The sequence below is a fragment of the Leucoraja erinacea genome, chromosome 3, assembly GCF_028641065.1.
Source record: "Leucoraja erinacea ecotype New England chromosome 3, Leri_hhj_1, whole genome shotgun sequence".
NCBI lineage: Eukaryota > Metazoa > Chordata > Chondrichthyes > Rajiformes > Rajidae > Leucoraja > Leucoraja erinaceus.
The window spans coordinates 97,498,084-97,524,241 of record NC_073379.1 but is presented as its reverse complement, the minus strand read 5'-3'; the positions used below and the strand labels follow the sequence as shown (position 1 = coordinate 97,524,241).

Here is a 26,158-nt window from a genome sequence, read left to right as displayed (position 1 = left end):
GAGTAGGGGATAGAGTCTTTACAGGAAGCAGGGTGGGAAGAAGTGTAGTCTAGATAGCTATGGGAGTCAGTGGGTTTGTAGTAGATGTCGGTCAGTAATCTGTCTCCTGTGATGTTTGTATCCGCTGTTCCAGGTGTCAACTCCTGAACATCGGTGAGGCCAAGCGCAGGCTTGGCGATCATTTCGCTGAACATCTCCGCTCAGTCCGCCTTAACCTATCTGATCTCCCGGAGGCTCAGCACTTCAACGCCCCCTCCCATTCCCAATCTGACATTTCTGTCCTGGGCCTCCTCTATTGTCAGAGTGCGGCCCACCTCAAATTGGAGGAACAGCACCTCATATTTCGCTTGGGTAGCTTACACCCCAGCAGTATGAACATTGACTTCTCCAACTTCAAATGAAACTTGCTTCCCCTCTCTCTCCATCCCTTCCCCTTCCCAGTTCTCCCCCCAGTCTTACTGTCTCCAACTACATATATCTCTGTCCTGTCCACTCCCCTGACATCAGTCTGAAGAGGGATCTCGACCCGAAATGTCACCCATTCCTTCTCTCCAGAGATGCTGCCTGTCGCGCTGAGTTACTCCAACATTTTGTGTCTACCTTCGATTTAAACCAGCATCTGCAGTTCTTTCCTACTGCAGTCCATCACTGGACTTGAATTGCCAAATGCCACCTATACAAGAGGACAGGTCCAGAATTTTTGAAGAACATTGCAGGAATTTATGAGGTCAGGATGTTGCCCTAGTTTAGTTCAGTTGTACATACTTGGAGTCAGTATGCTTCATCCCTGTAAATGTATTGGTTTTCAGGTCTGAACAAGCTGTGGGTATGATTAGTTGTGATATTCTGAGTGAACACCAGTTCCATATCACCAGTTCCATTTTCTAGTACCAGTATCCTCAGAAGGCACTTCCCAAAATCAAGACTTAAAATCAAGGCTTAATAATACATCTCAGGAATGACAAATGAATCTAATGAAAATCCAAGGATATTTGGAATGACCATGTTATGTGATTAGTTTCACTCAGGAAAGCCACATTCCATTTATAAATAAGGTTTTAAAGATGTATTTGATTTTATACTGCAGATGCCTTTACAATATGAATGTCATCAAGGCTGCTTCTTACCTAGGAGCCGTACAAAGACCCAATTAATTCCTAATGAAAATGAGCGTTGGCTACTTGGAACACACCTGTAAGCAAATAAATCAGGAAATTCAGAACACAGATTCAGTTCAACATTCAGAACCATGTCATCTCTGGGTGCGCGCTCCACCACCCACCAAATGGACCTCAGTGCCTGGCAGACATTGACACAGAGCCAACAACTCGCTGGCTTCTCAACCAACTGGCTGCTCAACTCCTGGCTGCTTGGGATCTAACTGTTCCTTTGGGTTATTTCATTCGCAAAAAGAAGGAAATTCTCATTGATTAATTTAAAAAAAACAGGACATATACATAAATATTATATGAACACATAAATATTAGTGAGGATATACCAAATAAAAGTATGGTGGAGATTACTAGGAGCAAAGGATTTGCAGGAGTCAGGATGTTGCGTTTCTTCAGTAAGATTATGAACACATCCTTAAACATTTTTATCTCCCCGCCTGGTAATGACATAGCCTGGATGGTGTGGAGAATGGCAAATATGTGCTCTGTCCAATGAGGCTGATTTGAATGTAAATGGAGCCTCAATGTTCACCTGGGAGAGAACTTGGACATTGGTTTGCATGTCCTTCTATAAATTAGAAGCATTTTGAGAAGATGGTATTGGTGGTATCTTTCTCAGTGCCTTGTGATGTTGGTAACTATGGCAGACTGGCACGCTATCGTTACCAGCACTCAAAGGAAGACTTCAGTGTTGGGAAAACACAGTTCCTCAAATGCCACCTCTTTCTCACTGAAATAAAGTTGTTGAAATTGGTTCTTCACAGTGCTTGGGTGATCTTACATGAGGAGCAAGCTGGAGATGTACTATGGATGTACTTGGCTAGAATCATTCTTGAAGGATTCGAGAGGCAATATGACATTGAACTCCATGGAAACATCAGTCTAGACATAAGGACGTGGTCAGTGGCACAGAGGTAGAACTGCTGCCTTACAGCCATAGAGACCCGAGTTTGATCCTGACTACCGATGCCGTCTGTGTGGGATTCCTCAAGGTTCTCCGGTTTCCTCCCACATTCCGAAGACGTGTGGATTTGTAGGTTAATTGGCTTCTGTAAATTGCCCCCAGTGTGTAGGGAGATGATGCAAAACAGGGATAATTTGTAACTAATGTACGGGTGATCATTGGTCAACATGGACTCGGCAGGCTGAAGGTTCTGTTTCTACGCTGTATCTCTAAACTAAACTCAACATTAGTACCATCTTTGGAACACCCGAGGCTGAAAATGGATTGTTGATCAGAAAGGTCCAGGTAGAAGAAGGTGTTTCTGAAGTGTCCAAACTAGAAATGCAGATGCTGGTTTAGAAAAAAATACACAAAGTGCTGGAGTAACTCAGTTGGTCTGGCAGTAACCATGCAGAACATGGATAGATGACGTTTTGGGTCGGGACACTTCTTAAGGTACAATATTGCAGGGCCGCCAACTGTCACGTATTGAGCGTGAGAGTTACGCATTTTGACAAATTCTCATGCTCTCACACTGATCACAAATGTCTCACGCTCTGTCGTGGGAAATTCTGTGATCAACGAGAATTTCAAAATCTCATGGGCCGCGGTTGTTGGAGAGCTGGGGCGGAGGGAGGAATGGAAGCAGAAGCAGTGGCGGGGACAGATGCGGACAGGGAGCCGGGGAGCCAGGGCTAGCGATTGTTTGCCGGGCTTGCGAGTCGTTTGGTGCAGCTCCGGCCATCGAGCAGCCTCATCACACGAGTCCCGGGCCGTCGGAGGCGTCACAAGCGTTGCTCCGCTACAACGAGTTAGGACTGAGATGAGGACAAACTTTCTTCACCCAGAGAGTTGTGAATCTGTGGAATTCTCTGCCACAGAAGGCAGTGGAAGCCTATTCACTGGATGTTTTCAAGAGAGAGTTACATTTAGCTCTTGGGGCTTGCGAAATCAACAGATATGGGGAAAAAACAGGAAAGAGGTACTGATTTTAGATGAACAGCCATGATCATACTGAATGGCAGTGCTGGCTCGAAGGGCCGAATGGCCTATGCCTGCACCTATTTTCTATGTTTCTATGCTTGAGTATATGGCAATAAAACTCGACCACTTGATTTTGAAGCATTCATGCATGGTAGAGGTATAATGCAGTCATAGATACAGTGTGAAAGCAGGCCCTTCGGCCCAACTTGCCCACACCCGCCAACATGTCCCAGCTACACTACCTGCTTTTGGTCCATATCCCTCCAAACCTGTCCTATCCATGTATCAGTCTAACTGTTTTTTAAATGTTGGGATAGTCCCTGCCTCAACTACCTCCTCTGGCAGCTTGTTCCATACACCCACCACCCTTTGTGTGGAAAAAGTTACCACTTAAAAAGTTGCCGCTTAAAAATACTTCAATCAAAAAATATTGAAATCATACTTCTACAACGCACTAAAACATGATTTTAATACATCAAATTTCAAAATGTCCCTACCGTGGGAGGGTGGACACCCCCCTCCCACACCCATTCGGTTGCCCATTCCCTCACCAGGTACCCCCATGGCCAGTGATCGTTCAGCCTCCCCACTTTCAAAAACGCTCCATGGCCCCTGGTTAAAAGAGAGAGAGAGAGCACTGCCAGATGTGAGCGGGGAACTGGAATCCAGTTGTCCGTGATGTCTGGATCCCAAATCTCAGCGGTTCATGTTTCGGAGTTGGCTAATGCTATTTATTAGTTATTTATTTCGGACAGAATAAAAAAGTAAAAAGCAAATGTGAAACAGCATACAAAAAACAAAACACAAATATTTATAAAGTGTCATAAACAATATCTATAAATAAATGAAATCATATGTGTCCGAAAAGGAGCAGGAAGAAGCCAAAGCTTATTAATTCCCACCCCTTATTCAACTGCTTGTAATTATCTCATACAAATTTAGCAGCTATATGTACACCATATGTACACCAAATTATTTACATTTATACACTAATCAAATATTTACAAAGCCATACAAAAAAGAAAAAAAGAAAAAGAAAAGAAAAAACCCGCAAATACTATACAGTATCTTAGTCATATATACAACCCATCACTCTATTATCACCCTTCCCAATACAATCAGTATAACAAATATCACAATCACCTATCCTCATCCCAATATCCTTTTAAACAAGTGTTTTTGTATATATTTTTAAACTGAATTATGCTTGTGCTAAGTTTTATCTCCTGTTCCAGACCATTCCACAAATTCACACCACAGATTGCTATGCACATACTTTTAAGAGTTGTTCTGACATTGAGTTTTTTTAAATTATGTTCCCCTCTCAAATTATACCCACTCTGTCTTTCCATAAACAGTTTTTGTATATTTCTTGGAAGTAAATTATTTCTTGCTTTGTACATGATTTGCGCAGTCTTAAATTTAACCAGATCAGTGAACTTCAGTGTATGTGACTTTAAGAACAATAAATCGGTATGTTCAAGATATCCAACATTATTGATAATTCTTATTGCTCTTTTTTGTAATGTGCATAACGGTTGTAGGTTGGTTTTGTAGGTGTTACCCCATATCTCCACACAGTAACTCAGATATGGCAATATGAGTGTATTATACAAAGTATGTAATGATTTGTGGTTCAGAATGTGTCTTGATTTCCCAATATTGCTATAGACTTTGCCAGTTTTGCTTTGATGTGGTTTATATGTGCTTTCCAGCAGATTTTGTGGGCTAAGATCACACCAAGAAATTTATTTTCATATACTCTTTCTATACTTATGTTATCTATTTTCAATTGTACTTGAGGGTTTATTTTATGTTTTCCAAATAGCATAATCTTTGTTTTGCTTAAATTTAGAGACAATTTGTTGACATCAAACCACTGTTTTAATTTATTCATTTCTGATGTGATGACTTCCAAAAGCTGCTTCAAATTGTCACCGGAACAAAAAATATTCGTATCATCGGCAAATATAATCAATTTCAGTATATTTGATACTTTACATATGTCATTAATGTACATTATGAAAAGCTTTGGACCTAACACAGAGGTACTCCACAAGTTATGTTCATGTAAGTTGGTTTATGATCACCTATTTCTACAAATTGTTGCCTGTTTCTTAAATAGCTTCTCACCCAATCCAGTCCAACCCCTCTGATGCCATACTTATCCAGTTTCATGAGTAAAATGTCGTGATTTATGGTATCAAATGCTTTTTTAAAAATCTATAAATATTCTCACTGCAAGTTTTTTATTATCTATGCAATTTGTGATTTCCTCAATTAGTTCCATTAGTGCCATAAATGTTGATCTGTCTGTCCGGAATCCATATTGACTGTCGACCAAAAGCTTATGTATTTCAATGAAATTGTCAAGTCTTTCTGTAAAAAGTTTTTCAAGGATCTTGGAGAATTGGGAGAGTAAAGAAACAGGCCTGTAATTTGTGAAATGGTGTCTATCCCCAGTTTTACTTTATGGTATTACTTTAGCTATTTTCATTTTGTTCGGAAATTTACCGCTATTGATTTGTAATTAGCCTGATTTGTAATTAGTTGACAAAACCTTAATTTATTCATCTGCAATATCGAGTGGGATGGGATAAGTGTAATAATAAAATGATATGCAAGGTGTCTGTCACAACATAAAGCCCCGATAACCCATTATTTCCATCAGTTAAATATTGGGAAGGTAGCACTATTGTAATTTGACCCTCAATTATTATGTTTGTTTACCTCACTGACTATTTCTAAACCCCACCCGCCCAATTCCTTTGACAGGTTGAATAGAAATGTCCCCAATCGTGTTGTTTTAGTAATTGAACACGTAGATGAACATTCTCAAGGAGTGTAAACAGATGGAAACGGATTCAGATGCGATGTTTAAGAGCTTGTTCAAAGAAGGGGCATATTTTAAAGGAGTGACAGAGGTACTTGCATGGGAATGTGTGAGGAGGTTATTATTTGTCTTTAGTTTTAGCTTGAACCAGGACATCTGAAGATTCAAAGTTTAATATAGTAATTGCGCTGATACTGACTCCAACCAACCACGTAATAAATATCATCCATTCCGGAAGTTTTATTTTTCTGATGCCATTTAAACTTCACTTGGATTTCAATCACTTCAATGTAATAGTAATTGGGAATGGGGAGCATTAGAACAAAAAATTGCCCGCGGTACATATTAACTGTAATATAATAATGAATGCATGTTGATAGGTGCAATCAAATCTTGGTTGCACCTACCAACATGCATACATTATTATATTACAGATATGCAACTGGAATCAGGGTCAGGAGTAGATCTTTTTTATCATTGTTGTGTTATGAATACCACAGAAAATATTATGTACTCTCAAGTTCACATTTAATAGAATAATATTGCTTAAATATAGAGATATTGGACTCTGCATTTCAGAAAAGTCCCAGGTGACAGCAAAATACTGAAAATATTGGGGGTGAAAATTACTTCAGGACAGTTTGTTAGGAAAATGAAGGAAATGGTAACATAATACTTATACAGCTGAGTGAGTATAATTTTTTGGATGAGAAATTGTGTTCAACCAATTGATGACATTTTGGCAAAGTAATTAGCATGTTAGATAACAAGGAAGCCAATGGATGTAGCAAATTTTGTTATACAAAATTTGGTCCGTGAAATGCCCCATAAAAGATTACCGCATTATATAAGCACCTGTGGACTTGAACGTAATAGGTTAAGTCCAGGGGGTCAGGTATGGGGCATTATGTGTGGGCCAGATATATTGTCAGTGCAGAAGGGCTAGGAGCAAGGCCAAGTGTGCATCCAGAGTATTCTGTCCTCTGCAGCAGAGGACAGAATACAGAGTCAAGGTTTGGAATAGTACTAGATGTGCAGTCAGAGCTGGGACAATGGGAGTGTTCAGCACGGGGAACCTAAGCAGGTAAGCAGCTATGATCAGGGTAGAACAGGGGGCCAGGTGTAAGGCTGGACTCAGGGTCAGGAATGAGAGAAGGTATGCAACTGGAGTCGGGGTCAGGAGTAGTACCAGGTGTGCAGTGAGACCCAGGTTGGTCAAGATGGGCCAAATGTTTGATTATAATCTGATTTTCATACATGAATATACTAAGATCATTCATGTGCTGCACCTGTCGATCAGAGCCTGGCTCTACTGTGGAATGTAATTAGGAATGTAATTTAGCCTAACATTCATAGCTAATCCAATTTAAAGCATAAATATTGCATTCAAGTGCAAGTTAAAAGACTTGTTACAGTATGCACCGGATTGCACACTTTCAAGCTGAAAAATGCAAAAGCTCAGTACCAATAGGCGGGGGAATACCCCCCCTCCCCCCCACCTCAGTCGCTACGCTCCCTCAGGCTTGGTCTCTCGCAATTTCTCTCTCCCAACTATCACCCAATGTTGGCAGCCCTGAATAGTGGTATACACGGGAACATCGCTGTATAATACTGTGGGACAATATTGTCAGGGCATAGATCTGGTGAGGTGGAAAGTGGTACTGGCAATATATACAGTATACAGGCATGGGGCAGTTATTTCAATTATTGAGAAAGGTGCAGAGCAGTGATGATTGAAATGTCAAGGAGGCCGAATGGAATAGTGAGTACTATGGCATTTGTATCTTTAAATAAGTCAAATATCTTTATCTGGTTGTACACATTTAAAGTTAAACACATTACTCAAGAGTGACCTTCAGAGGTGGCATGAGTTATACATTTAGTCTCTGCACATAAATGTTGTATAGAAATGCTGATCTGTTCATGGTTGAACAGGCACAGACAAACAGTTACAAGTCACATGCCTCATGGCATCCCTAAATCAACCATTCTGTGAACTAACCATGGAAGCTGGCTGAGGTGAAATCAAAAGAAACTCAACACACAAGAAGACCTAAAGACACTGAATTCTGGAATCTTAAAAGCAGATGGCATGCTAAACCACTACTGCTCTTGTCAGAAATTCTGTGATGCAAAATGTTAAGTTGCTTGAGGTCAGAGGCGCGACTCAGCTCCTAAAGTTATGACTGCTGATGTGGATGGTTCAAGTGCTTGCCATTGTCCACAGAAGATGAATGCCATACAGAAATGTTTGTTCACAAGGCACCAAGTAATGGGGCACCATGACAAAGTAATACATTTGCCAGCATTCAGTTACATACAAATGTACCAATTTTGCAATTGGTGTGAATTTCACCAAGACATAATTCTGGGTAAAATAGGCTGCTTGTCCCGCGAGCCTGATCAACCAATTAATAAGATCAAGGCTGATCGGATTGTAATCTTAATTCTATATTCTCATTTACCCACAGTAACCACAGTAACATGTTAAGCAAGCGTGTGCGGACGTGGCATCGAAGGATGAGAAGCCGAAGCAAAGAAGTGGAAGCCAAATAACCGAATGGAAATCGAAGCTGAAACGCCAACTAACTGAAAGGGCAGAATGCCTAAAAGCCAACTAACCGAAAGGTCGTGTCGCCTAAACGCAAACTCACCGAATGGCCGCTCTGCCGAAACGCCACCTAACCAAAAGGGCGCGTGGAGGTGTCAGAGTCCGGGAGTGGGGAAATCACCCTGGTGTAGGGGTTGAGGTCCGATGGCGGTGCATTGCGTTCAGTGATTCTGGGTTATTTGACTTTTCTGTTGAGCGGCCATTCGATTAGTTGGCTTGTAGGCCACGCAGCCTTTCGATTAGGTGGCGTTTCGGCAGAGCAGACATTCGGTGACTTTGCGTTTAGGCGACTGAGCCTTTTGGTTAGTTGGCTGTTAGACGTCCCACCCTTTCGGTTAGTTGGAGTTTTGGCTTTGTACGCTTTTGGTTATTTGGCGTTTCGGCTTTGTTTCCATTCGGTTATTTGGCTTCCACTTCTTTGCTTCAGCTCCTCGTCCTTCAACGCCACGTCCGGGTACCTTAAGCAAGTGTCCATCCATCTATAAAAATATTTAAAGACTGTATTTCGAGGAAACGAGTTCCAAAGTTTCTTGAATCCAAGAGAGAATCATGCACTTGGACACCTAGAACATTGGGAACTCTGCCTTCACTAACCATTCCTTTACCATTTTTCTATTTATTCCTGCCAAAATGGACAATTTTTCTATTTCTAATATTATGTCCCATTTATTAGATCATTTGCCCATTTTCTAAACCCATCTATTGTAGTGCGACACGTGTTGTGAAGCAAAGTGATCTGTATTGAGTTAAAAAAAGAACAGCTCACACGTGACTGGGGAGGGTTTTCCCAAAGTTATCTATATCTATATATAATGTTAAAACCGTGTGTGTGTGTGTGTGTGTGTGTGTGTGTGTGTGTGTGTGTGTGTGTGTGTGTGTGTGTGTGTGTGTGTGTGTGTGTGTGTGTGTGTGTGTGTGTGTGTGTGTGTGTGTGTGTGTGTGTGTGTGTGTGTGTGTGTGTGTGTGTGTGTGTGTGTGTGTGTGTGTGTGTGTGTTTCTACCTGACTTGTGGGTGCCAGCCTTTGATTCGTTGCTACACCAACACCAGACCCACAAACGCCCAGATTTTTTCCATTTCGGTAGATTTCACTTTTCATTCCAAGTATCATTAAATTTCGTCGTGTTTATGTACACATTTTTAATAAAATCCTTCTCCCCCCCCCCCATTCACTCATTTTGTCGCCTCCTGCTGGCCAGCGACCATAACGGCTGCTGGCGCCCACCTCTCGCCTCAAAGACGCCATTTAAAAACAGCCGCACTGCTGAGTGCTCGAATCTTCAGTTGGAGGACCACGTCTCCCGTGGGGGCTACCAGCAGGGAATGGCTGTGTTGGGGGAGCAGACCCAACGGGTCTTCACTTGGTCTAGTATATATATATATATATCAGCGCACACCCCTAAGCCACGTGACGATTTCTTCCCACAAACCTAGTCACGTGACCCTGCCAGTCTCGGGCACAGGGTTCGCCCTATAAGTGGACTAACCACCAGGTGGTGCCACAGTAAAACCCCCCAGAACCAGAGGCACGAAAAGGTAATGGCAGACGAACGAGACGGCCGGACCTGGTACACACATCCCTCCATACATGGGACACAACCGGGAAAGGCGAAATAGGAAGCGGCCAGGACCACGAACGCCCCCGACGAAGAGGTTGAAACCACCTGCACTGGTTCACTAATGTCCAAATGGGCTGGCTTCAGGTGAGCTACCGACACAGTCTCGCCTGAAGCCGGCACAACAAGCCAAACAAAAGTGGCGTGTCCATGCTGCAGCACCCAGAAAGGGCCCTCGTATGGACGCTGCAGCGGCGACCGGTGAGCGTCTTGGCGCAGGAACACATACAAACAGTCATGGAGGGCGTGCCCACCTTCTCCAGCAAACGGACCAACACAGACGAGGGTGGCTCCTGCAACCCAAGGGCCGCCGGAACAAAATCGCCCGGAACCGTAAGCGGAGTACCATAAACCAATTCCACAGAGGAAGAAGACAAATCCTCATTTAGGGCAGTACGAATCCCCATCAAAACCCACGGCAACTCGTCCATCCACTCCGGGCCCGTGAGCCGCACCTTCAGAGCGGCCTTGAAATGACAGTGGGACCGCACCACCAAACCGTTGGATTGGGGATGATGGGCTGTGATGTGATGGAGCTGGGCCTCCAACAGGTGGGCCATAGCAGACCACAACTCAGAGGTGAACTGAGTGTCCCGGTCCGCCGAAATGTCCGCCGCGGCACCAAAATGGGCGATCCAGCAGGCAGTGAGGGCACGGGCACACGTCACAGCAGAAGTATTAGCCAGCAGGATAGCCTCCATCCACCGTGTGAAACAATCCACCACCGTAAGGAGTTGTGTGACTCCCCGGGACGGGGGCAGCGGACCCACGATATCCACATGAATGTGGTCAAACCGCCGTTGAGGCAAAGCAAAATCCTGAACAGGCACCCGGACATGCCGCTGAATTTTAGACATCTGGCACAGAATGCACGGCCGGGCCCAATGACCAACCTGCTTACGCAAGCCTTCCACATGAACCGGGCCGCCACCAATGCAATCGTAGTTTGGATGGAAGGGTGAGTCAACCCGTGGATGACGTTGAACACCCGACAGCGCCAGGATAATGGGCCGCACCTGACCAGTGGACACATCGCACAGTACCGTAGCACCAGCAGGACCAAACGGCACGTCTTCCAAAACCAAGCCAGAAATAACTACGGTAGGCAGGCATCTCCCCATCCTTCAGCTGGGCAGCCGCCAAGGCGGGATTGGGCCACATCACGGATGGCACAGATGGCTGGCCAAAACAACGCATCGGCAACCCAGTTACTTTTACCCTCGACGTGACGGATGCTGGTTGTAAACTCCAAGACTCCAAAACTCCAAGACAAATGCCTACTGACGCTGTTGCCAAGAGGACCAGGAATCTGACATGTTCGCAAACGCAAAGGTGAGGGGCTTGTGATCAGTAAAGGCAATAAATTCCCGGCCCTCAAGGAAATAGTGAAAGCGTTGCACTGCCAGGTATAATGCAAGGAGCTCCCGGTCAAAGGAACTGTACTTCCGCTCCACTCGGTTCAGTTGCCGGCTGAAAGAGGCCAGGGGCCACCAGCACCCCTCGAACATCTGCTCCAACGCACCGCCCACAGCGGAGTCAGAGGTGTCAACCGTCAGGGTGGTCGGGGCATCACGGTGGACCAGCATCGTTGCCCGTGACAACACCTCCTTCGCACCATCGAAAGCAGCCACGGCCTCGTCATTCCTCTGAACGTCCTGCTGCTTGCTGGTGAGTAACTGAAACAACGGCCTCATGATCCGGTCTGCTGCGTGCACGAACCGATGGTAAAAAGTCACCATACCCACAAACTCCTGGAGCCCTCGCACCATGGATGGCCGCGTGAACTGGCCTCCACCTTATCTGGGAGCGGGACCACACCGTGCTGGTCACGCAATGACTCCAGAAATCAATAGAACTGAGGCCGAACTGACATTTGGGAAATGGGAGATGGGCACAATTCTCCTGGCTAGAGCGACTGGTAATGAGAATGTCAACCATATAAATAAACAGAAAGTCCAAGCTGTGACCCACCGTATCCATCAGGCGCTGGAAAGCCTGCGTGGTGTTCTTCCGGCCAAAAGGCATACAGAGAAATTCAAACAGTCTGAAAGGAGTGATAATGGGTGTCTTTGGCACGCCCTCCAGGCGCACAGGAATTTGATGATAACCCCGTAGCAGGACGACCTTGGAAAAAAAACTTGGATGTGATGCACCAGTCAGATGGGCGGAAAAGTCCTGAATGTTTGGGATAGGGTATCGATCCATAGTTGTGGCGTCAGTAATCTCCATGAGGCCTCCAGCCCCCGGCGACTTTGGGGACCATGTGTAGCAGAGAAGCCCACGGGCTGTCGGAGCTCCGTACAATTCCCATGGCTTCCATCTGGCGGAACTCAGCTTGGCAAAATGGAACTTGTCGGGTGGAACCCTGCATACACGTGCGTGAAGCGGCGGTCCTGAGGTGAGGATGTGATGCACCAAACCGTGTTTAGGGCAGGCAAAATGAAATTGAGGGGTCAGAATGCCGGGAAAGTCTGCCAATATCTTACAATAAATATTGTCCATGGAAGACACCGGGTCACGGCACGGCGTAGCAGATGTGGCGTGGTGTAAGGAGATGGACTCAAACGTTGCAGCATGAACGAGGCACTGCCCCCTCGTATCCATCAACAAGGATTGAGCCCGGAGGAAATCGGCACCCAGCAACGTCAGGGAGAAGTCGGCAACCGTGAACGGCCAGGTAAAATGGCAGGAGCCTAAGATAAGCGGGACCATGTGAATGCCATATGCCCATATGGAGCAGCCATTTGCTGCGGTTCACAAAGGCCCCTGCTTTCTGGAACGAATGTCGACCCCCGATGGGGGCAAAACGCTAACCTCCGCCCCCGTATCAATAAGGAACCGTCGTCCTGAATGTTGGTCCCAAGCGTAGAGGCGGTGTATCTGGCCGACTGCCGCAGCGAATACTGGCGACCGGCCCCGGCATTTCCAAGATACAGCATTGACGGGCCATGGAACCCCAGCATTGATGATAGTAACACCATTTCCCTTTACCAGCTTCTCCCGGGACCAGAGGCGCAGCCGAGCTCCTGGTGGATACAGGGCCTGGTCACTGGGCCTTCCAAGGCACTGCCGACACCCGATCAAGCAAATCGTCGCCCTGCTGCCTTGACTGCCACAACTCATCCGCATGCTCCGCTAGCTGCAGGGATTCTTAAAAATTCTCACCCGCGAGGAGCAGGCGGATGTCGTCCGGCATCCGCTCCAGAAAGGCGTGTTCAAACAAGAGACAGGGATGATGAACGTCCCTCAGAGTGAGCATTTCGCTCATGAACACAGACGGCTAGCGATCGTCAAGACCGCCCATGTGCATGAGCCGTGCTGCTTGAACCCGGCGGCTGAGCCCGAAGAAACAGAGGAGCAACGCGTTGAGGCCCTCGTACTTGTCCGCAGCCGGTGGCATGCATAGGTAAGGGACCAGGTGACCGGCCGTCTCCTGATCCAGTGCGCCGACCACGTAATAGTACCGGATGTCATCAGCCATGATGCGGCAAATGTGAAACTGGGCCTCGGCCTGCTGAAACCACACTTGTGGCTGCAATGTCCAGAACACGGGTAGCTTAAGAGCGACAGCATTCTGCTGGGCAGGATTGATGGCAACTTTGAGTTGAGCATCGGCTGCATCCATTTTTCAATCCAAAATACCCGTTTTGGAACGTCGGGGTCACCAATATAGCGAGAGTCCTAGGGCTGAGGGTTCATCCAATAAGCGGCCTAACCACCAGGTGGTGCCACACTATATTCTTTTGTTGCCTCTCTACATACTTTTCACAAATTACTTTCCTACTTTTCTTTGTGTCTTCAGCAAATTTAGCAGCCATACTTGCAATTTTTTTAATCTAAATCATTTATATAAATTATAAAATGTTGAGGCCCCAGCACTGATCCCCCTGGCGCACCACATTTACATGTTGACCTCTGCAAATCCACCCTCACACACATAGACATCCCCCTTATCCACAGTGTACATTACTTTCAAAGAAGTCCAGCGAATTGGATTTCATTTTCACAAAACCATGTTGACTATGCCTGATTCTGTTGAACTTTCCAAAACACTTTGTAAATAATATACTCAATAATAGCTTTTACATTTTTCCCCATGATAGTTAACCGGTCTGCTGTTTCCTATATTCTGTCTCCCTCCCTTTTTTGAATAAAGGTGTTGGCTTTCTTTCCATCTAATGGAATTTTCAATGAATCTAGAGAATTTTTGAAAAATTAAAAGCAATAAACCAACTATCTCACAACTGATCAAGAATAAGTACAACATAAAGTACTGAGCAGAAATGCCACAGCATGACTTGATCTGAATCCTGGATGTTTTATCAGAATATACTAGCAACTTGACTTATACATGATTTATATAGTCAGATCCCAACAAATCTGTGTCAGGTAGTCATGCTCTGCTCTGGGTGACATAATGTTGGTTTTGTCTCACTCACGCTGCTCTGCATTATGTAAGAAATTTAGGAGACAAGGTCGGATGTAAGCAGAGAGATTTCTAGCTTGATTCTGAGCTACGCATTAGCAGGTACGGTGGCCACAAGCAAAACGCAAATGCTTTTTCACAGCCCGGGGAAATATGAATAATACTGACTGTGTTTTGGGGAATGTACAGCTGGCCACCCATGCCAGGGAAAATACAAGACATTAGTTAGCGGAAATGTGCTTTTACTTCTGTAAAAATTCCAAAGATCAATGCACAGCACAGAAGCTGCAAAAGCAATCAGCACTAAGTGTACTGTGTACAATTCAGATTGAATACCCCTTCAATATAAAATTAATGTCTACATTCATACAGAAAAAAGATTGTCACAGGCTTGTCACTTCCCTCCATTCCATCTTCACAGTGCATTGCATTAAGAAGGCTGGGAGGATCGTCAAGGGTGCCTATTACCCTGGAGATTCTCGTTTTTCTCATCTACTTTCTGGGAGAAGATAAAGGAGCTTGAAAGCTCAGGCACACCCCATTCACAGAGGAGCTGCCACACACTCTTACTCTTACCTTCCTTCTCCCCAGAGATGCTGCCTGTCCCGCTGAGTTACTCCAGCTTTTTGTGGCCATCTTCGGTTTATACCAACATCTGCAGTTCCTTCCTACACACTCTTACTCTTAAAGGGCCTGTCCCACTTAGAACACCTCCACCTCTGGCCACCTTAAGCGACTTAAAAAAAAATCAAGATCGCGGTGAGCTTAGACTTCCTTCGACTATGTGTACGACCTCCTACGACCTTCCAAGAATATGTTGAAGACCTCCTATGACTATGTTGAAGACCTCCTTCGACTATGAAGAAGACCTCCTTCGACCATGTTGAATACTGGCTTCGACCATGTACGTTGGTCTCTGGCAAATCATTGTGAACAATGCAAGCAATGAAGGAACTAGTTTGAAGGATGTTAGTAAAAATACAACTACTGCTTTTGCTTCAGCAGCCTTTTAAGAAAGGCAGAAGGGGAAGAGCAAGGGTGAAGAGGAAGCACAAGAAGAGATCTCAATGGGTGAATGGAGATGATGTGATGGACTGTCCCAGTACACCTGATGAATGGAAGAGAGTGGTGCTGGGCTATGACAAAAGATAGAACTTTAAGCACACATGTGGGGCAGTGGATGGCAAGCATGCCATTCCTATCCCTGTACCTCTCATTATCGTTTTCGTACAGGATGGCATTCTGCTGGAACCATTCCTCAAGGTCCCCCTCCTGCTGCCTGGTGAAGGTGTAGGGCATAACCTTCCTCCAGCCCTCCATCACCACCAATGGGGCATCTGCCTCTGATGTTGTGTCAGACACAGGGGAAAGGGCTGCTTTGCTGCCTTCAAATGAGGCAGTGAAGGATGGGGTGGTGGTGGGGACATATACTACAACCCTGGTCTCCTCCTCCAGGGGTCTCTCATGCAGGGCTACCTCCTCCTGCACTATCACCTCCTGTGGCATCACCTCCTGCCACTCCTCCTCCTAGGTGGGCAACACCTGCATGGCAGGTTTTTTTAAGGGTTGTGCCCCCCCCTGCGCTGCTGCCTTTTTGGTGCCATCTCTAAAACACAAGTCCCCTCTCCAAAAAACTCTCCAGCTATGAATGAACATGCCTTGGGAATTGAAATGCCTTTATTTGTCGTTGTGAGCACTGCATACAACAAAATTGTTATTGCCACTCCATTGGTTCATAATATACAAACATAAAAACAGGGGACACAATTTAAAAACAATGTTAAAAATTAGGTATCAAGATAAGTAAGTAATCAATACTGCACATGGTGATAGTAAAGTTCAAGGTGGGTAACAGCATGGAAGAGTGCAGCATGAATAATACAAGTGTTTTTTCATATTGAGTGTGAAGATTGCTTTGGGGAAGAAATAGTGCTATAGGGGCTAGTGGAATCAAGGGATATGGGGAGAAGGCAGGCACAGGTTATTGATAGGGGATGATCAGCCATGATCACAATAAATGGCGGTGCTGGCTCGAAGGGCTGAAGGGCCGAATGGCCTCCTCCTGCACCTATTTCATATGTTTCTATGTCTCCGAGTCTGGAGGTGTGTGTTTTGGCTGACCAGAGGGCAACAGTTCAAACAGGTGGTGACTGGGGTGTGTGGAGTCTTTGATGATTTTAATGACTGCTGAGGTAGACATAAAAACATAGAAAATAGGTGCAGGAGTAGGCCATTCGGCCCTTCGAGCCTGCACCGCCATTCAATATGATCATGGCTGATCATCCAACTCAGTATCCTGTACCTGCCTTCTCTCCATACCCCCTGATCCCTTTAGCCACAAGGGCCACATCTAACTCCCTCTTAAATATAGCCATTGAACTGGCCTCAACTACCTTCTGTGGCAGAGAGTTCCAGAGATTCACCACTCTCTGTGTGAAAAATGTTTTTCTCATCTCGGTCCTAAAGGATTTCCCCTCTATCCTTAAGCTGTGACCCCTTGTACTGGACTTCCCCAACATCGGGAACAATCTTCCTACATCTAGCCTGTCCAACCCCTTAAGAATTTTAGCGAGTACAAGCCGAGTCTACCAGTCTTTCTTCATATGAAAGTCCTGACATCCCAGGAATCAGTCTGGTGAACCTTCTCTGTACTCCCTCTATGGCAAGAATGGCTTTCCTCAGATTTGGAGACCAAAACTGTACACAATACTCCAGGTATGAGGTGGCAATATTCTCCAGAGAGGGCGAATCTCTGCTGTTTTTACCACTCTCTGAAGCGCTTTCTTATCTGCAGCAGAGCAGCCTGCATACCACGTTGACATGCAATATGTCAGTAGACTCTCAATGGTCATCCGGTAAAAGGCCACCAGCAGCTTCTTCTTGGTGATGTGCCTCCTGAGCACCCTCAGGAAGTGGAGTCTCTGTTGTGCTTTCTTGACAGTTGCAGTGGTGTAGGCCAACCAGGAGAGGTCCTCGGATATGAGGGCTCCTAGGAATTCGGAAGTCTGCACCCTTTCCACACATGTTGCGTCGTCAGCAAATTTAATAATTATGTTGGAAGGGTGGGCAGATGTACAGTCATAGGTGTATAAGGAGTAAAGGAGTGGACTCAGCACACAGCCTTGAGGTGCACCAGTGCTTAGTGTGATGGAGGAGGAGATGTGGGGGGCCGGTTTTAACTCACTGTGGGCGGTTTGTGAGAACGTTTTTGATCCATGTGCAGATGGGGGAGGAGAGGCCTGGGTCAAGCAGTTTGCTGATTAAAATCTCCAGAATGATAATATTGAATGCTGAATGATAATCAATAAATAGCATCCTCACGTAGCTTTCCCGGTGTTCCAAGTGGGTCAGTGCGGTGTGAGTTGCTATGGCAATGGGGTCCTCAGTGGATCTGTTATCTCTGTAGGCAAGCTGATGTGGGTCGAAGGAGGGAGGTAGGCTGGTTCTGATGTGATGCAGGACTAATTTCTCGAAGCACTTCATAATCACTGGTGTAAGTGCAATCGGTCAATAGTCATTCGAGTCCTTAGGGACTGGCTTTTTGGGAATAGAAATGATAATGGCTCACTTTAAGCAGGGTGGTATGATAGCTTGTGACAGGGAGATGTTAAAAATCTTTGTGAGGACCCCAGCGAGTTGGTCAGCACATGCCTGGAGTACTTTACTCAGTACTCCATTAGGTCCAGCAGCCTTACTTGGATTCACTGACCTCAACGCACGCCTCACATCCTGTTCCTGTAGTGTGAGTGTGTGGGTGTTAGAGACAGGTGGAAGCAGTGAGTCTGCAGCAGGCCCGTTAACCTCAAACCAGGCAAAGAAATGGTTAAGCTCCTCAGCGTCAGCATTTACAGTGCTGTTGGTGCTGCCTTTATAGTTGATTATGTGCTGTAACCCTTGCCACACTCTCCATGGGTCGTTGTGTGACAGGTGGCCCTCGATCCTCGATGACAAAGGTGACTTTCTGCTGTTTAAATAACCTTTTTTTTTTCGACTGACCTTTTTTTCACCCCGGAGCTATTACCTTTGACTACCTTTGACTGCCTACGACTAGCATCACGACCTACTACGACCTACCTACGAGTAAAAAGTACCGATTTATTTCCATGGCGACCTTTTTTTTACTCGTGGACATTTTTATCAGGCTGGAAAAAACGTCGCAACCTACCTGAGGCCACGAGTACGAGGAGACCACTCACAAGCATGAGGAAGAGTTACGAAGACCTCCTACGACCTCGTGGCAACCATGCTGCGAGTACGAGTCAAGGGCAAACTCGGCAGAGGTCGCCAATTAAGTCGTGAAAGTGGGCTTAAGTCTACCTCATCCAAAGTTTTCAATATTGCACTTTAATATATATTTTTACACAACTCAGGCCTGCACTACAATATTGCACCATTCTGTTGTTTTGCACTTATTGTTGTATTCATAGTTGTGTTTATCATTATTGCATGAATACTGAATATACTACTCTGTAACCTTCATGTAAACTAGTCATTTCATTTGCAGCTTGGTTTATATGACAAAAAATGAATTTGAATCGGAAACTAAACATAAATAATACGTAAAACCTTATATAGATAGTTTGGTTTAGTTTAGAGATACAGCTTGGAAACAGCTTCGGACCACCAAGTCTGCGCCGACCCCTTAATCCCCATACACTAGCACTATCCTACACACTATGGACAATTTCCAATTTTCACCGAAGCCAAATTAACCTGCAAACCTGTACGTCTTTGGAAAGTGGGAGGAGACTGGAGCACCTGGAGAAAACTCACGCAGTCACGGGAAGAACGTACAAACTCCATGCAGACAGCACCCGTAGTCAGGATCGAACTCAGGACTCTGGCGCTGTGAGGCAGCAACTCTACCACTACGCCACCATATTGCCCCTTATCACTTGACATATCACAAAACAATTTACAGTGCCAATTGGTTTCAAAATACCATGGCTAGATCAAGAGAGTATTGAATATACAACATACCTGAGAACTGCCGTTGTAATTGCCGTGCTTGTCATGAATGTAAAAACAACAGCGAACAAAAATAATCCCAAAAACATGGGCATGTGATTACATGCAGTTTCACATTTCCCTCCATTTGCATCAAAACCAAAGTTATTTTCGGGGATACAAGAACAGCCCTCATAAATCTGTAATACAAAAAGCAAACACAATTTATACATCCAAAATTTCCCCATAGTTGCCTCAGCTTCAGCATTGCTGCAGAAACCTTGTTTCTGACAAACTTTCCGTATAGGTTATGGTGATGAAGCAAGAGCGACAATTAGGATGCCAGGATTTGCTCATGGTTATATTTTTTTGTTTTGCATAACTGTTTAATATTACTAAGCCACCTAGCTCAAAGCTGGATTGTTTTTTATTGCAAAAAATATTTTAATTTGTAGCCTATTCTGAGCAAGCTTAAGGCTAAACATGAACTATATTCGTACATGCTAAAATCTGGCAGAGAATACATAGCCATATCTACAATTCCATCTGATACAAACAAACTTAAGATATTTGATTTTAGTTATAGATTTTAATTTACATAACAGAACATCAGATGCATTTGCATACCTGGAAGCGACACACATCTGCAATATGTAAGCTTTCTGCTATTTACAGTACTGAAGCATTTGATGTATGTAAAAAGTCAACACAATGTTCAATCATCAGCAAAGATAAGAAGTCAGAGCCACGGTTGGCCATTTACCTGAAACTTGATTTTCTTCAATAATTATCAAAACTATGTCTACTTCTATATCATTTTCCTCTACACTCCTTGGTTTTTCAAATATCCAGAAATATATTGATCTCAATTTTGAAGGGAATCAATAACACCACAGCCCCCAAGGGAGGACAATTCCATGATTTACCGCCTTTGATGAGGACATTTCTTCCCATTTTAAACCTATATGCTGCTGTGACCTTTGTGTTTGTTTTAATTAGGTCACATCTTATTCTCCTATACACTAATGAATAGAGGACTTGCATACTCAATCTTTTCTCTTATGCCACCTGCAATCGCAGGAATCAGTCTTTTTTGTGAATCTTCACTGCTTTCATTCTGTAATTTGAATATCCTTTTAGATAAAGAGACCCAAATTGTGCTCATTAATCAAGGTCTTCATCAAATATTATTATTGGTATCCTTTATGTAATTGTATTAGGATGACTTTATAATATACTAGACCAAGTGGGACCCGTTGGGTCCCGTCCCCTCAAAGCAAGGTTGCGGAAGGGCTGGAGCGGCCAGCATCGTCACACACACACACACTAACCCCCCCCCCCCCCCTTCCCCACACACACACTAACCACCCCCATTGATATTATATTAATATTATTCATTTATTCTTTTACCCCATCCCCCGCCCTATCCACTCACGCATAGCCCCCAACTCGCAGGCGCGGCTAGAGAGGGAGGGGGATAGAGAGAGAGGGGCACAGAGGCGCGGAGAGGGACACAGAAGCACACAGAGGGACACAGAAGCACACAGAGGGACACAGGGGACACAGAGAGGGACACAGGGGCACAGAGAGGGACACAGGGGCACAGAGAGGGAGACAGGGGCACAGAGAGGGAGACAGGGGCACAGAGAGGGACACAGGGGCATAGAGAGGGAGACAAGGGCACAGAGAGGGAGACAGAGGCACAGAGAGGGAGGGGGGAGGGAGGATGGGAAGAGATAATATAACAATTTCAGCACGGAAACAGGCCATCTCGACCCTTCTAGTCCGTGCCGAACACATAATCTCCCCTAGTCCCATATACCTGCGCTCAGACCATAACCCTCCATTCCCTTCCCATCCATATAACTATCCAATTTATTTTTAAATGATAAAAATGAACCTGCCTCCACCACCTTCGCTGGAAGCTCATTCCACACAGCTACCACTCTCTGAGTAAAGAGGTTCCCCCTCATGTTACCCCTAAACTTCAATCCCTTAATTCTCAAGTCATGTCCCCTTGTTTGAATCTTCCCTACTCTCAGTGGGAAAAGCTTTTTCACGTCAACTCTGTCTATCCCTCTCATCATTTTAAAAACCTCTATCAAGTCCCCCCTTACCCCTCTGCGCTCCAAAGAATAAAGCCCTAGCTTGTTCAACCTTTCTCTGTAACTTAGTTGCTGAAACCCAGGCAACATTCTAGTAAATCTCCTCTGTACTCTCTCTATTTTGTTGACATCCTTCCTATAATTAGGCGACCAAAATTGTACACCATACTCCAGAATTGGCCTCACCAATGCCTTGTGCAATTTTAACATTACATCCCAACTTCTATACTCAATGCTCTGATTTATAAAGGCCAGCACACCAAAAGCTTTCTTTACCACCCTATCTACATGAGATTCCACTTTCACGGAACTGTGCACAGTTATTCCCAGATCCCTCTGTTCACCTACATTCTTCATTTCCCTACCATTTACCATGTACGTCCTATTTTGATTTGTCCTGCCAAGATGTAGCACTTCACACTTATCAGCATTAAACTCCATCTGCCATCTTTCAGCCCACTCTTCCAACTGGCATAAATCTCTCTGTAGACTTTGAAACTCTACTTCATTACCCGCAACCCCACCTATCTTAGTATCATCTGCATACTTACTAATCCATGATGGGGAGATGGGGGGTGTGAGAGGGAGCGGGAGGCGGGCAGAGAGGGAGGGGGCAGAGAGGGGGGGGGCAGAGAGGGAAGGGAAGGGGGTAGAGTTTGAGGGGTTTGGGGGGGGGGGGGGTGCACGTCGTTAGAGGAGAGCGCTGGTTCCCGAACCTCACTCCCGGCTTCAGGCTGCATGCTGCAGTCAGGGCCTGATAACGGGTGGGGGGGGGGGGGGGGGGGGGGGGGGGGGGGGGGGAAACGTCACTCACAGCGCGAGCAAGAAGACAGCGTGATTTTCTCTAAAGATGTTGCGAGCGGTGCGGCCGAACGACGGACTCGCAGCGCGTGAACACAACATGCAGCCATTGTGATGTCATCACGTCATCTAAGTTATTTGAAAATTTTGAACAATTTGATTAATAACTCAAGAAATAAAGTTCAAATTTTTCAGGTAAGCCGAATTTTTTACTTCACCGGATAAATCTCTACAGGAATATGTAAAAAATGTATCATCAGGGCGTTGTTTTTTGAGCAGTATGATCACACACACACATCGAAGATCAGAGTTTTATGTATATAGATATATATTTTCCTCGCTACGCAATGTACCAGCATGTTAACTTTGCACAAGGATATCAATGTATCTTTGAACATCACCATTTTCCACCCTCTCACCATTTACAAAATACTCCGAATTTCTGTTTTACCAACAGTTGATAAATTCATATTTTTTCACATTTCATTCAATTTGTCCTTGATCAACAACTCCATTTGAATCCTTTTGGAATCCCCATCACTTCTCATATTACCACTTAGTGTCATGGCATCGACAAGGATAAACATGCCATTGATTTGATTCAATTTATTGTCATTGCACTTTTCAGTGCAACAAAATGGTTTAGCCTGCAGTCATAACATAGAATAAATGACAAACACTCAACACAGTTTAAAGTCCCAAAGTCATTGCCTCTTCCTTCCTTGCTCTCCCTCTGCGCTGAGGCAATCGAAGCCTCCGATGTTGTGACCCCGCCGGGTGATGGTCGGCTGATTCCGTGCTCCGCGGCCCGGGGCGGTCGAAGCTGCCGAAGCTGCCGTCCTCCAGTCCAGCGGACGCAGCTGTAGGTGTGGGAGCTCCGGAAACAGAACTCGAGCTTCCGATGATGTCGTCCACTGGCCGGCGGCTGAGCCTCCGAGGCTCCAAAGTCGGGTCGGAAGTTGGGTCGCACCGCAACCACAGTCCCGAAGTCGGCCAGCCTCGTTGGTAAGTCCTGGCTCTGACTCCGCAGCCTCGAGGTCGGTCGCAGTTGGATGCCGCCAGCTCCGCGATAGGCCTCAGCGCAGACGGACACGTAGGATACGGCAGGAAAGGTCGCATCCCCCCCGAAGGAAGAGTCAAAAAACATGTTACACCCACCCCCCCCACACATACACAACTAAATAAACCAAAATAAACTGTAAAAACGGGACAAGAGAAAACAAAAAACAGAAATGACAAACGGACTGCAGGCGAGCCGCAGCTGCAAGGCAGCGCCACCACTTCCGGTATTTGGCATTACCAGTATAATTGTTGAAATAGGTTGTAAAGATTTTAGGCAGAGGCACAGATTCGTGTGGTGTTCAACAAGCCACAGAAGGCAGTCTTAGAATCCCCCATATATTACTTCCTTTGGTTTTCTATCGGTGTAGTGGCCATTTGGCCTGTTTTGCATGACATTGATGATAGCATGTGCCTTTAAATTTTCGACTGCCCTTTATATTGTGGGTGGGATTTATGACGTGTTTTGGGGTGTGTTTGGAGCTTAGATGCTTGCGCATCTAATTATCTAGATTAGTTTTGAGAGACAATGGGGAAGGTTATCCCTTCGACCATGCGGGGTCCATGTGAGATATAAAGGAGGTCATTCCAGTCTAACAGAGACACAAGGAGTTTTCTAATGTTTAAAGTAATAAGCTGGAGTTCGATGAAGATTGTAGTAATGTCGGAAGAAGTTTGGATGTACCTTACTGTTTTCTATCAATAATAAAGCATTTATACATCAAAAGACTGTGTTTTGAAGCCATATCTGTGAAGAAGCTCTGAAGGTCTCTGTGAGTGAGCTCGCATGCGTTTCGAAGACACCCCCTTCAACCATGCTCATCCATTTAGCGGCTAGGGTGCGAATTTCCTGTAAGATATGAAAATCTGCCGCTACAATCGAATAACCAACTTTCAATCCACACTTGTAACCTCAACTCCATGTGCTCTCACTTTGTTCGGTAATCTCCAGTGAACCTTATTGCACATTTCCATTTCTGACCTTACAATGGAAGAAAGATTATTTATGTAGCAGCTGAAGAAGTTGAGCCTAGATCACTATTCTGAAGAACTCTAAGCACTGACATCCTATGGCTGGGATGAATTACTTGCATCATCAGCAACTATCTTCCTCCGTGCGAGGAATGGCTCCAGCATTGGAGTCTTTGACCTTTGATATTGATTTCAGATGTTCTACAATAATGTCATTTTGAAAATACTTAAACAGAGGTAGAGTAAAAATGTACTTCATCCTTATAACTACAAAACTCTGATCTTGGATGTGTATGCATGTGCGTGCGCGTGTATTTGTTTGTTTGTGTGCGATCACATCTACTCGAAGAAACATTTTTACTTATTCCGGTAGAGATTAATCCCATGAAATCAAAAATTGCCTTATCTGAAAATTTCATGGGTTATTTCTCGAGTTATTTATGAAAATGTTCACAAATCTCAAATAACTTGGAAAAATATACGAGATGGTCTTGCTGATGACGTCACAATGGATCTGACTGCCTGCCTCTGCTCGCGCTGCGAGTGACCTCACCCCTGTTCCGTCTGCTGTACTTCTTGGCTTCTTAACTTTTACTTCTTTAAATTTGTCACTTTGCGTTTTTAAACTGCTGCTCAGGTCGTGCTGCGCATTCCGCTGGGCTCCTTGAAGTTCTAGAACATGGAAGCGATGGCCGTTATCGTCGCGCGGGTGCGGGGATTAAACTGCTGTTTAGGTCATGCCGCGTGCTCCGCTGGGCTCCTTGAAGTCCTAGAACAGTGATTCCTAACCTTTTTGGCACCAGTACGCGCATACGCAAACAAAATACTGTGTGTGGTACGTACCTTTGTTAGGTTCCTAAACATGGGGTCAACAAATTGATGTGTTATTTGTGTTCCCTTCATGACCCCCGGCAAAGCCCCAAACGACCGCCATAGGGGGTCACGACCACAGGTTAAGAGCCACTGTTCTAGAACATGGCGGCGGCGGTCGTTATCGCCGCGCGGGTGCGGGCCAGTGCGATGGGAAGGTAGGCCGTGGCAGCCATTACTCCCTCTGGGAAAGGCCATTTATGGAGACCTGCGATTCCTCAGTCATTCGCAGGGACTCGGGGAATCGTGACACCCTCATGGAGGTCGACAACCTCCCCCCCCCCCCCCCCCCGTCTTCCCCGCCCGATCATCTGTCACATGGGTGGGTGGGCTTCCCCTTGCGGAAGCCATGATCGGCCGGCCCTCCGCTGCTTTAGACCATCCTCAGATCGCTCCGGCCCTCGCTCGGGTCCAAGTCAACCGCAGCCCGGCTCAGGCCCAGCACCTGGTAGGGAGTCTGCTTCTCTACAACCTGTGTAGGTGCTGCCTCTACCTCCTCCACCTCCCTCTCAATCCCCTCCCCAGGGCAGAGAAAGCGAGGGGGGGGGGGGGGGACGGAGAGAGGGGGGGGAGGAAAGGGGAGAAGAGGTGGAGAGAGGGGGAGAAGGGGTGGAGAGAGGGGGAGAAGGGGGTGGTGGAGGGGGTATGGGAGAGGGGGGAGAGCAGGGGGCGAGGAGAGGGGGGGAGGTGAGGTGGGGAGGAGAGGTGGGGAGGAGAGGACCATCCTCAGATCGCTCCAGACCTCGCTCGGGTACACGCACACCCTCAGCCTCGCTCGGGCCTGGCGCCTGGTGGGGAGGCTGCTGCTCTACGACCTGGGT

The 26,158-nt window shown here is 45.7% G+C and overlaps 1 protein-coding gene across 1 annotated transcript in view; it reads right to left on the bottom strand.

The window, feature by feature from the left end:
* LOC129695862 (solute carrier organic anion transporter family member 4C1-like) overlaps positions 1–26,158 on the bottom strand; it is a 104,022-nt gene that overhangs the window by 19,188 nt on the left and 58,676 nt on the right. The window contains exons 10-11 of the mRNA XM_055633267.1: positions 19,564–19,730; positions 1,128–1,192 (exon numbers count right to left, since the gene is read on the bottom strand). Coding sequence (XP_055489242.1) covers positions 1,128–1,192; positions 19,564–19,730 — 232 coding nt within the window. The remainder of the gene's footprint in view (positions 1–1,127; positions 1,193–19,563; positions 19,731–26,158) is intronic.